General features: G+C 42.1%; 2 protein-coding genes across 4 annotated transcripts in view; one reads left to right on the top strand and one right to left on the bottom strand.

Moving 5' to 3' along the window:
* Positions 1-4,693, top strand: part of LOC110509815 (astrotactin-2) — a 471,341-nt gene extending 466,648 nt beyond the window's left edge. Inside the window, exon 23 of the mRNA XM_036967227.2 lies at positions 3,335-4,693. Coding sequence (XP_036823122.2) covers positions 3,335-3,572 — 238 coding nt within the window. The 3' untranslated portion in view covers positions 3,573-4,693. The remainder of the gene's footprint in view (positions 1-3,334) is intronic.
* Positions 4,694-12,855: 8,162 nt separating this feature from the next.
* pappaa (pregnancy-associated plasma protein A, pappalysin 1a) overlaps positions 12,856-17,386 on the bottom strand; it is a 116,298-nt gene continuing 111,767 nt past the window's right edge. For all 3 annotated transcript variants that reach the window (XM_036967897.2, XM_036967895.2, XM_090226888.1), the window contains exon 22: positions 12,856-13,310. In XM_036967897.2, the coding sequence (XP_036823792.1) occupies positions 13,206-13,310 (105 nt within the window). In that variant the 3' untranslated portion in view covers positions 12,856-13,205. The remainder of the gene's footprint in view (positions 13,311-17,386) is intronic.

Genomic DNA, 17,386 nt, shown 5'->3' on the forward strand with positions numbered 1-17,386 from the left:
AATAAGAATTTGTCCTTAACTGACTTGCCTAGTTAAATAAAGGTTAAATAAAATAAAAAATAAATATAGACAGATGAGGACAATGCAGGTAGTCATCTTGAGTGGTTGGCACTTTGAACTGAAGGGTACTACAGACACGTACAAATGGTATATCCTTTTCTCTCTACCAATTGAATGTCCTGGTACAGCATTTTTTTTCAATATAACATAAAATGCTAAAATAACTTTTGAATGTACAAATCCATAAACACTTTTGTACAGTATGTGGTCTGTGTATGTGTTGATTTGTTTGATAACTAGTGTCAGTAACAGTTATTTAACTCTTACATAACAAAGCAATAGACTTTTGAAGATTAGGACATTTGGGTTTTCCTGTCTTTGCATGCCTTCTGTAAGCAGAAGCCGATTTGTGCAATCAGCCTTTTTTAAGTGTTTATTTGGGGAAGCGAATTGGTAAGGTCAGCTTTGACTATGAGGTTACATACTTGTTTCGAATTACAGCCCCTATGCCAAACACCGCTCTTACGCCAAGCCAAACACTGCATTTGACAGTCAACGAACACTAACTAAACTTTCAAGCCCATTTCCTCCTCATTCTCATAAAGATTTCCTGCTGAACCCTGCCTCGGTCTGCCCCCCGAAACAGACCACCCCGACAAAGCAGTTTTATGTGAATAGACACCGGGGACATTAGCATGATATGGAGATGGAGAAACTTAGACTACCGGCCGAAAAAAAGAAAATATTTGGACAGACACCAGGTTAGAACTACAGCAGTTCAATAGTTTTGCGATGATGGCAACATTAGGTTTAAAGTTTCAGGCCCTGTGTTTTGTTTTGTCCACACCCATTGCCTGGAAGCGCTCTCCGACAGCCATAAATAATATCATACATTTGGAAAAAGTTTGTCTTGAAGGAAGATTATGTTGTTGTTTTTTCTTCTGTGCTTTGGAAATTGAAGGTGGCTTTTGCGGGGACCGAGGGGGAGAGTGCTGTTGGACTCCTGAAGAAGGCGTTTGGATGACTGACAGTGTAGAGTTATTTACTGCCTGAAATTGGCAGGGCAGGGCCTTGTTGGGTTAATATACGAGCCGGCTCTATCGGTGATGCCTTTTAAAAGGTAACAGTGTGCCTAACTGAAATGTGACCACTCAGCATTTACTCACGGTGTCAGGAAATCTGGGAGACCGATGGAGCTACACTGAGACTACACTGAGACCCAGCCACCGACCGCTAGTATTGTCACAGCACAACTGCACATATTTCTTGCTCTCGCCATACTGTGCATGTACTGTACAGTGTGTTTATATCGATGCATTATTTTAAATTGTGCTCAATGTTATTGTGTCTTTATGCAGGTTGTTTTTCTTCTTTGGTTTCCATACAGATGTATGATCTTAATTTGAGCCAGTTTGCTACAGCAGGAAAATAATCCTGCAGCAAGGGGAAATGTAAATTATTATGTGTATTATAATTAATGGACATTTTTCTGGATGTTGATACATTTTTTCGTAAGGGAAAATCAAGTCTGATAATTTCAAAGTAGAAATTACAAACATCAGAATCCTTTTTAAACCTCAAATACACTGCAAGTTTTACATTTCCTGCATTGCACGATAGTTCTCCTGCAACAGGGTGATCAAATTAAGACCCTACATCTGTATGTATTCTAATTTAGTCATTTCTGCTGTAGCAACAGTTTCGCACAAGTCTTGAGTGTTTTATTCTCTTGGAAAGGTGCTACTGGCTTACGTTACTCTATTTTATTTATTGGATGAACAAATGGGGTTTTATTCACAATTGTATGATCATCTTTCACCATTCTGATAAGATAAATGAATACAGCTGGAAGAAAACAGAAAGGGCTGTCTCTCTGGTACTGTAGCTTTAGGACTTTGTGAGTTATGATCTCCAATATGAACCTCTAATGATGAATATGTAGGCATTCTTAACCACCAGTCCTCAATTCACCCTCTTGCACGAGGCCCACTTTCTCATATGTTTGATGTTACGTTGTTGTAGGCAGTGGAATTTGAAGAGAGAAAGAAGGAAAAAGGGTTGCCCTTTTTCTAACAAGCAAGTGAAAAGGTTGTCTGTGCGCCTAGCTTAACCAAAGACTGATGCTGATGCTTAACAGGCACCCACTTCTCCAAACAAATGGAATATGCCTTCTCCTCAAAGCTATCTATTTTTGATATTTGTATCTGTTCAGATCAACCTAACAATACGTCACACAGAGCTTAATCTTCACTTCTGAAAATGAAGTATGTGACAATGTCAAGTACTGTAAGGGAATGAATCCAAGTGTGTGTGTTCATGTGTATGTGTGCACACTGTTTGCGCTGCCTGTGTGTGTGTGTGTGTGTGCGTGCACACTGTTTGCGCTACCTGTGTGTGTGTGTGTGTGTGTGTGTGCGTGCACACTGTTTGCGCTGCCTGTGTGTGTGTGTGTATGCGTGCACACTGTTTGCGCTGCCTGTGTGTGTGTGTGTGTGTGTGTGTGTGTGTGTGTGTGTGTGTGTGTGTGTGTGTGTGTGTGTGTGTGTGTGTGTGTGTGTGTGTGTGCACGCTTACAGCAGTTTGTCTGCCTGTCCTGTCTACCTTGAGCTGGCCTCTAACATACCCTCCTCTCGCCAGGAACATGAGCAGGCTGCCAACACAGACTAGAGACAGACCTCCTCTCTACTCTAGTCTGGAATTCAATCAAACCTGCTATGCAACTACCCCACAGTGCAGATACACATGAATGAACCTGTTTGTTTTCTGGACTGCTGTTGAAGACTTATTTGAGAAAATAATAGTTACAAGTTAATGTGCAGGCATAGTAGTTGCCAAGTTCCTGCAGTGGTGGCGGTGATGATGAGGAGGAGGATGATGATGATGATGGTAGTGGTGGTGATGATGGGGCCACAGGGTGTGGCATAATTATATGCACTACGATACAATACTTGCCTTTTTGGTCCATTTGCACAGATATTCTTTAATTATTGCTGCTGCAGTACCCAACCTGACAAAAAACACACACACATCACAGGCTGCCGTAGCAGTGCCACTGTAACAAATATGGCCTTGTTTAAGGGCAAAACGGAAGTCGATAGTATATAGGATGTTGAAGCCTCCAGTTGCCGGCTCACTCCCTGCAAATTCCCCCCCAACCAGCTCGGCGATTCGAAACGGCAATCCTCTGGTTACCCTGTTATTACCCAGCTGTAATGTGTGAATTGCTACCTGTGTTATATCACCATGAGGGAAAAAAATGATGACAAAAAATACCAGTGCTGCTGATTCTGACATTAATACTAATGATGACTGTTGTGCGTCCCCCCCCCCCCAGGAAAGCCCACCTGATCCTGCGCAGGGTGGAGAGGATCAGCCGGTACTGCCGTGCCCTGCTCCACAGCGCCTACATCCAGAGCCGCACCGACACCATGGCCTACATGTTCTGTCGCAACGAGGAGATTCAGCCCCCTAGCAGCGTGTGGCATAGCTCCCTGCAAGAGACCCGTACTGCCTGCATGGAGAAACTGATCTCAGTACAGCGCAACACATACGGCAACGCCAAGCTCCGATGAGACAGGCCGCGAGACGACACCACGGTAGCCTCCTCCTCCTTGCTTCTGGTCTCTCCACTGACTGGTGTTTTTCCAAACCAGGAGAGCCCTGAAACCTCAACCCCACTGGACATTGTTAGAATAATTACTGTCAAACGCCCTCAAAAATAATTTTTTAAATTAGAAAAAAGTGCTAAGAACTGCTTGAAGAGGAAAGACGGTTTGGATGTACATGCCAGTGACTACTGACCACTACTATCAATGAGGAGGAGCGGTGTGAGCATGTAAATTATCATTCAACCCAAAGCAAATTGGTTGGAAAAAAATACTGAATGTAATATTGCAGTTTGTCATGGTGCTTCGGCTCTGGAAGCTTACCTGGGAAACAAACAAACAAACGAAAAACAACTCCCTGTATGTCTCTCCTCTTGGCTGGAGCAATGGGGAAGGAGACCGTTAAGAGTGGTATTATCATTTCTATTTTATTTTGATCATTTGTAGTACTTGAGCATATCACCACTTTAACAACGCTTTATAGTCTTTTTACAGCAGACAACATAGTGTTTATAATGAAGACTACAGAGAAATCCTTTGAGCCGGATTGTGATGTTATCAGCTGTATTGTACTGTGTGTGAATAACGCTTGGCAGTTAAAGAAGTCCTTAATAACTAGCCATGTTTCATTTTTTGTTTGTTTGTTGTTGTTTATCTCCTCACAAGTTGACAGACGTGGAGAGCTCCAAAACCGCAGGGAAAATACAAATTTAAAAATGGTCCTTTATTGTGGTCATCTGGTAAAGAAAAGTGAAGAAAAGAGAAAAGCAAACATTTTTATAGGAAAATCTTTTAAAGAATTTCAAGAGTTTATGCTAAATGTATGGATTGTTTGATTGTATGGATCTTTTAGGATCCCTTCCTTCAAGGAAACTTTTACTTGACTTTCCATCGCTCAAGAGCCATGGACATAAAAATCCAACTCATTGTTTTTTAATTGATTTGCATTTCATGTTATATCAATTGTGATAGTAAATTATTATATTGTAAATATAAAGTTGTACATAACATGTGTATTATTATGTGGCTTTGATTGTCTTTTTTCGAAAGAATGCAAAATATTAAATACTATACCACAAGCATCAGCATTATTTTCCACAAGAAGGAGACATGAGCTCTTTTTAACCAATTGATTCACATCTGCGATATAGGCTACACTACAGTCCCTGGGCTGGAGAGAAAGTGAAAGATTATAATAAACCCAAAACACATGCATCCTCTCATGGAATTATTCAAATACAACAGCTGCAAATGTGAACTTGTATGTAAAGTCCCTCAGGATTAACTGTGAATACTTTCCTACAACAGCTATCCCTTCACTCTGCTTTATGGTAGGTAAGCAACAACATGCACTGGAGCTTTTCGACCGTCAATAGTGACCCATTATACTAGTGGACCTCGTACTAAATATTTACATTCATTTCCAAGGGGTAAAATCTCTCTTTCTCTCGATCCTCTGTGTGTTTGTGCTGGGAAACGTTCTATTTTTCCATCTCCACGCCACAAACTATTCCTTTACACTCAGGTCCAGTCTCTTTCCACTCATGCAACATTAACTGTGCTTTACGAATCAGTAGCCTGATGTTCATTCTCGCAAATTAGGCCATTGATGTCACTGGGGTGCCAAGAACAGCACTCGGGTTTCCATGTCAAGGAATGAAGGCCCTACATTTGGATTCATACTTCATTCATTACTACTGTTTTGATAGTAGCTCTTGACATTTTCATATCCATAAAATCAAATTGAGGATGTCCAGGTGGGTAACACTTCAATGCACGTTTAGGTAAACATCAGGGGGCCATACAATACAGGGTTTGTAATATTATCTCTAGGACATTGGCTATGATATCAGACAAGGTTATCATGAGACTAGTATCAGGTTATATGTAGAAATTGATATTTATTTTCAAATGTATTGGAAACTCATGAAGGACAAATGGGCAACACTTAACCAGTGTTTTATTTCTACACAGTACATGACAGGGAAAGTAACATGATTGTCATCGTGAATGAGGACCCATTCTATAGTATTCTGTATAGTATGCATCATCAGACACCTGCTTGCCATGTACCAGAGCACCGGAAATATAATTCCAACTGTGAAAAAACAAATACGAGGAAATATCGTCTGAAACACAAAAGTCTGATCTGTTGTATGTTCCTGAAAAAGTGCATGCTGTGTATGGACCTAACAGAATGGATGAGAGAGAGAGGGGTACTGATGGATACCTTTACAGTGTTGGTGAGGGTCAGTTCTATATCCATTGAAAAGTGGGAAAGAGTAAGCAAATACCTGTGGTATTGAGGAAGGATAGTTGAGGTGTTGTTTGGTTGGTGCCATTCAGTCCATGAGGGTGAGTTCAAGGGGAATGGTGTTCACTGTTATACAATAGGTGGGTCTAATAATGGATGCTGATTGGTTAAAACCGCATTCCAGCCGTTGTCTATTCCACAAGTTACCACTGACTAAAGCTATGACGTTGAAATGCTTATTTACTCTGTTCCATCTCACTGCACAATCCACTGTCTCATCAGCCCAGCCAGGCAATTTATAAACTTGATCTCCATTACAACAAGCATCTTGATTATTGTCTCCCATTTCTTTTAGACTAGGATTTGGTTTTTAACAGCGGAGATTTGTATAAACCTTGCTGTCTGTCTCTCTGACAGTTGCAACATTGTTTCAATATTGAAATTCGATCTCCAGCTGTCCCATAGTAATTAACATGTCGGGAGTCGGGACGAGACAGACAGGCAGACATCTTTTCTCAGGCAGTGGAAATTATGAATCAGCTTGTAAAATGTTTATATATAAATATAAAAGGAATGTCAATAGAAAACAGGTCATACGAAACGATATGCAGCTAGTTTGCAGTCTTTCCAGCTTCAGTTTGAAGTGAATGTGTTATCTGTGTTGTTGGCTAGCTCCTGAAACAACAGTGTTGAGACGAGAGAGCACATTTTCGATGCCAGGCGAAATCGTTCATTGTTATGGATGTATCCAAATAAATGTCACTAGAAAACAGCTTAAACACACGCAAATGCAGCTACTTTTCTGTTATTCTGGCTCCACTGTTTGATGTGACTGTAACTTAGCCGTAGTTGGCTAGCAAGCAAGGGAAATGAATGTTGCCAGCCAGTAATGCAATGGAAAATTTAGAACGAACGACTGGGTCATGTCCACAGATACAGAACAAAAAGACTTAATGACTGGATCGTGCCTCTGACACCCGAACCAATCTAACGAACAACCAGCTGAATTGGGTCGCAACCTGAGATTTGTGTCGGGACTATATCTCGTGGAATGATGAAATAGTATGAATAAATTCATAGAAATAAAGTTTTTTTGGTGAAAATATGTCAATCATTATTTGAATATGTCAGTAACCTGCTGTATAAAAGTGATAATGGCGGTGTTTGGAGGACATATCGGTACAACACCATGCCAATATATCCTCCAAACACGGGCTTCTCTGGCATTATCGCTGAATTAAAATCCTCCAAGTGATAAGAAGAATGTTTTGTAACATTATATTCTCTTCAAATGAACGCTTTCCTCTAGTTTTGTTTGTTTTCTTTCCACAAAAAAAGAAGGAAAGTTTTGGTCATTTATTTTCAACTGACTGCTCCGAGACCCAGAAACTGACCACATGACGCTTTATTCATCTTGACAACAAATAAATGACGTTTGATTTTGTTTTGACAACAGTGTTTGTATAAAGCCTGTGTTGTGCATCATGGTATTAGTATTATTTTGTACTTTCAGGTGGTACTTCGATGGTAGACAATGCACAATGTATTTTTCTTATATTGCCTCTGGTAAAAATCCAAGAGCTACCCCAAACAGATAATACATGGTTTTGCAAATACAATCATCATAGAATATAATTATTTACATCTTAAAATATATATGCTGAACAATCGGGTACGAAACATTGCAATAATTCCACTAAATATCCATATAATATGTATATACTAGATTTTATACTTTCCACTTAGAAAAGGACCATTAATTTTTCATTTTTGTGCGTGGGAATAAGAAATTAACACAAGTGGACCATTCTTTAATCAGGAGCCTGTGAGAGGTACTTGAATAAAGTTTACTGCTTTTAGCAAAGCTAGCTAACACCACAGAATTTCAACTGTTTACTCATGTCTGGTTTGTAGCTAGTTTGTGTTTGTGAGAATCCCCTCCCATTCACAATAATGGACTAAAATAAGTTATGTTTACTCTATGTAAAGCGGTGGTGTAAAGTACTTAAGTAAAAATACTTTAAAGTATATACTTTAAGTACTTACGTCGTTTTTTGTGTATCCGTACTCTACTATTAATATTTTTGACAACTTTTACTTCACTACATTCCTAAGAAAATTATGTACTTTTTACTACATACATTTTCCCTGACACCCTAAAGTACTCATAACATTTTGAATGATTAGCAGGACAGGAAAATTGTCAAATTAACGCACTTATCAAGAGAACGTCCCTGGTCATCCCTACGGCCTCTGATCTGGCTCTCTAAACACACATGCTTCATTTGTGTGTTGGAGTGTGCCCCTGGCTATCCGTAAAAAAAAAAGCAAATGGTGCCATCTGATTTGCTTAATATAAGGAATTGTAAATGATTTATACTTTTACTTTTGATACTTCAGTATATTTAAAACCAAATACTTTTAGACTTTTACTCAAGTAGTATTTTACAGGGTGACTTTCACTTTTACTTGAGTCATTTTCTATTAAGGTGCCTTTACTTTTACGCAAGTATGACAATTGGGTACTTTTTCCACCACTAATGTAAAGACATTGAAACGGACTCTCTGCCATGCATTTCAAATGTTGATTTATTTTACTCCTCTGGTCGGACAGTGAAGGACAGAGCAGTTCCTCAACCTGCTGCACTAGGGCTCATATGTTAGGTAGTATTCCAGTTCTCCCTCCTCCCTGCTCTTCCATGTGGCCCACCTCACCTCCAAGGCATTCCCTATCCGACCTGACCACTACGCCAGCCTGCCGTTTCTTCTGCCTGACAGTGACGGATGGCCCGGAGTGTCAGGAGGGGAGTACTGCTGTGAACAGCCGCCGCCTCCAAGAGAAACTTAGACTCATCGGTCCTGGCCCAGGGGCAGCTCTGTGTGTACACAGTTTTTACACCTGGACAAATACCCAGGACCGCCAGGAAAAGCAGCCCACCTCCACCCATCCCACCCCTTCTCTAGCCCCTCTATCATCAACCCACCTGGAGCACCCCCGGCTGCCTGACCACTCAGAGTTCATTGAGTATGGATCTACCTACTTCAACATGATATAGGTTCTCCCCTTAGAGCAAGTTCGAGTTTACTATTTAAGAGTTATCAAATAAAATAAAATGTGGAAAATGACAGAACAATCTGGATTTGCAATATAGAAATTAAATAAATTATACTTGTGCTGCATAAACATGTGGGGAATTCTCATTGGGCGAGAGTAGTGTCTATCTACCCCAGTGACCAATGAGACAACGACCTTGACCAGCGCTTGTGACAACGGCATTGTGACAGAAATAAAATTACAAGTAAAGGAAGAGAAAAAAAAGGTTTTAACTCACAACCAATATGTCTGTTTATAAGAGCAATGTAAAAAATAATTTACATGAACATTAAATATAACTTAAAAAAGTATAACACTCTCAATAAATAGTTCTACTATTTACACCATTGCTAAGAGACGCAAAAATCACTAAATACCAACATATAGAAGCAGCAAACATTACAGGCATGAGGTACAGCGAAGGTATGCTGTGGTGGCTTACAGTAGAGAGGTGATGTTCTCGTATACAAAACATCACATCTGAAACTTCATTTCATAACATCCTGGCTTTATGGCTTTGGAACAGTACCTTGCCCAGTACAGAGAACACATCAGAAGACTAAAGCCAGACCACACATCATGGGCTGTGTACATGTTGACACAGAAGCAGTCACATTCTGTAAAGACTGTCATATCCCTTTCTCGGAGAGTCACTGTTTCTGGTCTCCGGACTGTGTAATGACATTGATGAGGATGACGACACAAGACAGTGTCGAAGACAGGAGCTGTAGTTAAGTGAAAGAAGGGGGGGGGGGGGGGGGGGTGAAAGAGATGACAGATCTATAATGTTTGTCCAGTTTGAGGGAAGGGAGGGTCCAATGGCAAGATAACCCTTGGGTTAGTCTTTTTAGAAATCCTGTGAGAGTGTTGGCAGATGATGATAATCCACAGTACGGTTGTTGGCTTTGTGTAGTGCTCTCCCTACTAGTAATATCTCTAATGAAAGCAGCAGTATTTGGAGTATTATTTCATACCATTTGATTATATCAACATAACACAGTTCAATTTACCAGGGATATATATTGTATAAAGTGTTAAATGCACAATTGTCGAAGCTGATGTAGGCTATATAACAATGAATGTAGTCTCCACAGTTCCTTCACTCAGGTTATTAAAGTCTTTCAATTCTGGAACTTTCTAGAGTCCCTTTTTTTTGGGGTAGTTTCTTCATTTAGTTATCCGTTCTCCATGGTTCCATGGTTTCCACGCCACAATTTGCATCAAATACATAAGATGGTGCATTACAAAAACCATGGAGAAAAAAATGTAAAGTTTGTCTCCTAACCAGGAGGAACACAAAATACATTAATGCTTTCATATCATGTAGAATATTTCATAACGTGTACATCTGACTTTTTTATATTTGAACCTACATTTTAAAAAATGGCGCAAGTCCCAGGTTATATAGCCTTGATACAATAATATCGTAATCATATGATAATGGATACGGGTGGGAATACAACGATGCTAATCACAGGAAAGCTAATAGTAATAGCATAGGAGTGTCAAATGACAAAAACATCATACACTTTTTCAAATCACCTTTCTGACAATAGCAGCTTCTAAACGTGTTGACATATATTTTTCTTCTTAAAAGGCAACCTAAAAGTGCAGATACTGAGGTAAATAATACAAATACTGATGAAATATTACGACATTTTGTAAAAATTTAACATAAATGAGAAAATTTAACAGGAGAACAATTGGAAGGTTGTCTTTTTTCACCTCTACGGGCGTAAAAAGCAGTATTACACTGAAAATGTCATATTTACATTGTACATTTGACGTTGAAATGTCTCCCTACTTTACTGTGTGACGTGGTATTGTCCTACTATCTCTCTACTCTGTCTGTATCTATGATGATCAGTGATTGGTCAGAACTGAAAGGTGTATGGGAATATTCTGGAATGCCTTATAGCAGCCTATGTTGAGGAGTCAAAGGGACCATCCCATTGGTCCATACCGGATGAGAGCGTTTAGGGCTCTATTCAAGGGCTCTAAGCGTTACAGATTGTGCGCTAGAAAAATGTAAAGGTTATTTCCGATTGAGTCGATATATGCAGCGTTTACAGTGAATGCAGTCTCCGCTAACGCGAGAACAAATGGCTTTAAATTTCAATCAAGCTGTGACGCTGAACTTCCGAGACATGGACTGAAAACAGCCCTAAGGCTGCGTTTAGACAGGCAGCCCAATTCTGATATTTTCTTCACTAATTAGTCTTTTTCAGAGCTGATGTGAAAAGACCTGATGTGATTGGTCAGTTAATGAAAAAAATATCAGAATTGGGCTGCCTGTGTGAACGCAGCCTAAGAGGAATACACAGGGTTGTATACATTTATGACCAGATAGCCCAGGGATGGCTGAAACATGGAGCAGCAGCCTGTGGACCTTAAGCCAAGCAGCCTTCATGACAATATGCTGATGAGGAGGACTCAGTTATACAGGTGTGTGTGTATCTGTATTTGCACATTTTGTTTATGGGCTATGAAAGGTGAGTCTATTTGAAGTAAAGGTTGTGTGGTTAATGGGGGGATAGGTACAAAAGTCACACTACTAGTGCCAGGGATGGCACCTCCAGCACTAATGCAGGTAAGAAAAGGCCAAGCTGGGCTACTAAACACATGCAGTCTGTCAAGCCATTGGGCTCAAGAGAAGCCAAGACAATAGTGTCTTAAGCATAAACTGTACTACTACTACTGCTGTTCTAAATGCTACTTGTTGACAACGAATACATCCAGATGTCTATACTAATATGAGGAAAGCCTCCATGTTGTTTGTATGTGTATGTACTGTTGAACTAAGCCTATTGAAGTCAAGGCTATGCTATGCCGCTGGAAACCGTTGGAGGATGTAGTTGTGAATGAACACTGACTACTATTCACCAGGTTCTGTGTTTTCAAGTGTCAATCACATTCTTGAAGTCGTTTTCAATTCATCATTAAGTATTGCATTTTTGTATTGAGTCAACATTGCTTTTGGTGAGACATTTCTGGTATATTCTCTGATTGACAAATAGCCTATTGGACTGGATAAACCAAAAAGGTATAGAAATGGAAATGTGAGGTGTTATGTTTTCTGAGGTTAGACATCAACATTATGAGGCTATTGCAACTGTTTTTTTTTCTCCACTACCCATTTCCAATGTTGCAGGAGTGTTTATTCTCGGTTTGAGTTGAGTGTACTGTACATGCAGATACAAGTGCCCACTAATGCATGGTGTTAGGAGGTATGCGGTACGGCAGACGGGACTCCATCCAACCTCACTGGGTAGTAATAGTATGCAGTTGGTCATATGGCAAAGTAGCAGCAAAAGTAGTAGCAGCAGGAGCAGCCATAATAACAGTTTTTTTTTTTTGCATTGCAATATGTCTTCATTGCATGTGATGTCACTTCCTGTAATATGTTAGACTTCTCTGGTTTGAATCTCTTTATCAATATGGTCGCCTACATCCCCACCAACTCTTTATTTTTCCTATTTCACATCTGTGTAAGAGCAGAGCTTCTAAGCCTGTGATATATGAAGAAAAAGAAAACGCATTTCCATCGAGAGAAGACAGAGGGAACTGACAGCCTGAACCCTGTGCTGTGATATCTCCAGGAATGGCACTCTCACCAGCTCTGGAGCAATACAACATGAGGGCACGTCAAATGTGTTCATACTATCTGTTATTTTGGCAATAGTCCTTCTGTCTGTCATTCAGTGCCACCATTGATGACTTCAGCATACACCCCCCCCCCCCCCCCCCAAAAACAAAGATTCCATATGATATGGATAACGTATCTTTTAGGGGGGGGGGGGGGGGGGGGGGGGGCTGAAAGAGAATCATATGAGATTGTACAGTTTTAAATGAACACGGAAGCTGGCACCAAACTAAACAAAAGGCATGCTATCCAGTCTGGGTTTGTTTTGGGGTCATTTTTTATATATATTGTTCATTCCAAAAAATGTTTGTATTTGTGTTTTCTTTTTTTCTCTTGCTGTAGATGTTTTGGTGGTTTGTGACTTTGCAGATTCTTTCCTTTCTTTAAGAAATGGGTTTTCCCTTAGCCTATCTAGTCTGGTCTGTTCATCTTTCCCAATGTGGAGAAGTCGGAGGCAGGTGTCTGTTAGGGGGGTGCAGTATGGGTGGAGAGCTACTCCTGTAAAGCAGCATGTGGAGGAGGTTAGGGGGAGGAAGGGGACAGCGGGTCGCCTTCGGTCCCAGTCCAGGTGTGGGTGGTTTTGGGTTGGGGTGAGGGGGGGGGGGGGGGTCACCCCAGGGAGTGGACGTGCTCATCTTTCCTGTTCTCTGCAGCTTTGGGGTCCCGGCAGGCACAGTCTTCCCGTATGTCACAGGACATGGGGAACGGGATTACCTGGCAGGGACACACAGAGACACATACAATGTTAAATCTAAGCACAAAAACAAAGACAATTAAATGTCTATGAATAATGCTTGGGTGTTATAGGATTTGTACATACGTAGTGTTAATGATGTCTATAGTATTATTGTACTAGTATAGTAGTTCAGGAGGACTGTGGCTCTGTAGGAGTGCTGATACATTCCTAAAGAACATTAGTTAACAACAGTGGTAATAGTGTCAGATGCCTCAGCGTCCACTCCACTAGCGGGAAACGCCGCTTGACAAACCCGAGCCAACTGGTGCCAGCCAATCCCGTCGCGGTATATGGTGGAGTACTACGAGTGTTGTGAAGTGTCAATCCTCCATGAAGTGACGAGTGCCCAGAAACACATTCAAAATAGACCCGGCCTACCATCGGCCTCTGCCAGTGTGTAGAGTTTGACGTCACAGGCGAACATCGCCGGTGCGTCAGCGGCACCAGCTGCTGCTGTGTTGCCTCTCCAAGGGCCTGCTTCAGCTGTTTGGGTACACACAATGCATCCCCAGTCGCTCGAAACTAGGAACACATGTGTCTCCAGCCAGCGCCTGGCGGATTTAGACCAGAGTACGTCTGCATTCCCCCCCCCCGCGGCTTATCAGAAGGATGTGGGTGTGCTGCTTGTTTCTCGTTTTCCTATTAGGGTACTAAGTGGAGGCTTTGACAGAAGGGCCAGAGCAGTGACGGTAGAGAAACATTGGCTACTGCAACAAATAAAGCAGCAATGGGGTAACAAATAAACTGAGTTATTAGGAAATACTAGGCCTATTAGCTAGCACAATCAGGAAGGCTGTTGACTGGCATGGGATGACTTCAGACTTCAGCAGTCAGTCTCATCCTCCAATTATCTGAAAATGGAATTGTTTGTTGTTACGGCAACATACTGTACAACTAAATCGTGACTACGGGAATAACATCAAGTTCACTAAGTCATGGGCCAACACAAGTAGCTTATTTATTGGCTGGTAAGAAAGACGTACAATACAGAACAGTACAGCAAAGAACGGCAAAAGGGCAAGATTCTGCAGAACATCATTGGACAGAGGATCCCTCGAGAGTCAAAACTATGGCCTCCAATGTTGTGGTAACCCTGGATGGTATATACAGTACAGTAGAGAACATACATCCAGGGAAGCTCACCAATAGCCTGTCTGGGACTCAAGGCCTTCAGGGGCATGGGGTTTGTAGAGTAAACATTGGGGCACTGGGGCTGAAAGAGGGAGAGTGCACCAGTGGCTGAGGCACGATGACGCATTTCCGTCTTTGAAATGGAGCATTAAACCAAGTTGTTTGTGAGAGGGATTTCCTAATGGGCGAGGGTTGGGCGGCCAACACCAGGCTCTTCTGAGAAAACAGGCCCTCCATGTGACGACTTTACAAGCACAGGCCGGACACACTTCAGAAACAGCTGTCAATCGCATGAACAGGGTTTACTCTGTGCCTCTTTAGATCCAGGCATGAGGCAAAAAAAACACAGCTCCAATTCCTCCTCCCTTTTCTCTCTCACGTTCCTTCATACCCTCTTCTGCTGTCTGCTTCACACTTTCTCTCTCTTCCTCCTGTCTCTCCCTCTCTGTCAGTTTAGCCCCCATTCTCCTTCTACTTGCTCCCTCCCACCCCACCCAATCCCTCTCTCCCACAATTCTATCACCACACCCTTTTTACTCCCTCCCTCTCTCTCTGTGTGAGGATCTCTCTATCTGGTCAAATTTGATATGGGTTCCTGTGACCTTGACCTCCAGGGTGGCTGGACCAGCTGCCACATCTGGCCCTGATCAGGGATCTCAGAGGGTGGCTGGAACGGGGGCTGAGTGGGGGCCAGGGGCCCCGTGGAAGTCCCAGGAAGACACCCACAGAAACATGAAAGCCCCTGTGAAAGAACAGGCACATCAGAGCCCATGACCCCCACCTCCAAAAACAGACTAGAATCATGCCAGGCCCCACCTATGTGCGTGTCAGTCTATGCTCAGGGGAGGGAAGTGTTTGAGGGGTAGGGAGGCTGTGGAGGAGAAGGACTACTCTCAAACTTGTGTGCACAAACTCACACAAATCTAATTGTACACACACACACACACACACACACACACACACACACACACACACACACACACACACACACACACACACACACACACACACACACACACACACACACACAATTAACAAAAACAAAACACCCGGCCCTGTTCATTAGGTAACACATTCAATTGATGACAAAATATATATAACATATCAACTTGGTGGTTCGAGCCTTAAATGCTGATTGGCTGACAGCCGTGGTATATCAGACCATATACCACAGGTATGAGAAAACATTTATTTTTACTGCTGTAATTACATTGGTAACCAGTTTATAATAGCAATAAGGCACCTTGGAGGTTTGTGGTATAGGGTCAATATACCAGCGCTAAGGGCTGTGTCTAGGCACTCTGCGGTGCGTCGTGCTTAAGAACAGCCCTTAGACGTGGTATATTGGCCATATACCACACATCCTCAGGCCTTATTGCTTAAATATGTATCATTATATAAGCTAAATTTTTCCTGTCAGTTCTAAGTGGCTCATCTAGAGATCGTGAAAAAGGGAATCTCACATCTGAAATCACATTGACAACACATTGAGTGTAATGATCACCTCTCTGTATCATTATTATCCACATAACCTCAACTCCTATGAACACAGGCAAGCTGATAAAACAAACCAGCACTAATTGTGTTATTCCAATGAGAACCGCTGGTGATCACTCTTCACTACACAGAGATACATGTTGTTATAACAACAAACACAGGCGAGATGGATAGAGAGTGGGAGAAAGGGGAAGGGAGAATGTATACATGGAAGAGGGAGAGAGTGGCGAGAGCATGAAAGACCGAAAGGGAGCGATAAAGAGAGAAAGAGAGTGCATACAAGAGAGGGAATTAGCAAGAGAGGAGAGAGCAAGAGAAATAAAGAGAAATAATGAATGAATGAAAGAGAAAGAAAGAAAGAAACACATATCCAATGAGAGAGAGAAGGGCAGGTTTTGACTTCACTAGCGCCCGGCAATCGACGTGAGCAAACAGCCAAGGCTCCTAAACCTGCTGGGAGCATGTTTCCCCTGGAGAGTTACTATCTTTGCTCAGCTGTGGAGAAACCCCATCCTCCCCCATCCTCCCCCACCCTCCCACCTCCCAGAAGCTTGTTTTGTTCAACAATCCCCTCCATACCTCCATCCTACTCTCTCCCACTCCAGGTCCATACCATGCCTCTTCTCTTCCCCCTTTAAGACCAGTATTAAAGGAAACTATTTGGAGGGCCAGAGCTGCTCGTTTAGGGATGTGGTTTTATTGCTGTAAACATTGCGTGGCAGCAAAGGCATACGTTGATAATTAAGTCTTATAAAAAGAAGGCAGGTACGGAACCAACCAGAATTTGGTCGGCAAGCATTAAGTGTTGGTTCCGTACCTGCTGGGCCCTGGCCCTGGGCCCCCGCCATTGCTTCTCTTCCCTTAATTGCTTTGGCAGGGTCTTGGCACAGGGAGCCGAAGTCAAACTCGGTTGCCCTCAGACATTTAAAAATAAGAGCTGTTGATGCAGCACACTCTCTACATGCAGTTAGCCAATATACGCTGTGACCGCAGGGAAACTGAATGGGGCATGATAGGGCTGGATGCCCAAGGACTTGAGAGCACAAGATGGTTTAATCAAAGACACTTCAGTGATGCTCAGAGCTTCCATTGAGAAAGAAACTGACAGCAGTCTATCTCTTCTGAGCAATGGTTCACAATAGAACTGCCCGAGTAGTTGTGTTCTATGCAATCATGTCATTTCCCAGAATGATCCGTTTCCAGGTTTTGAGGCATCCAGAGTAAGGGGCACCGTGGAACCTTGTGTAGTTGCAGCCTAGCCCCAAACAAGGTGAGACACATAGGAAGGACCAGTATGGATGGGCTGGCCTTCTTATTGCCTGAATTGCATATTTTTTCCACTATCCTGCTTGGTGAATGTAAATCACAGGAGGCTGCTGAGGGGAGGACGGCTCAAAATAATGGTGTGAATGGCATGAATGGAATG

Source organism: Oncorhynchus mykiss, chromosome 29 (genome assembly GCF_057628025.1).
Source record: "Oncorhynchus mykiss isolate SJ-2025 chromosome 29, ASM5762802v1, whole genome shotgun sequence".
NCBI lineage: Eukaryota > Metazoa > Chordata > Actinopteri > Salmoniformes > Salmonidae > Oncorhynchus > Oncorhynchus mykiss.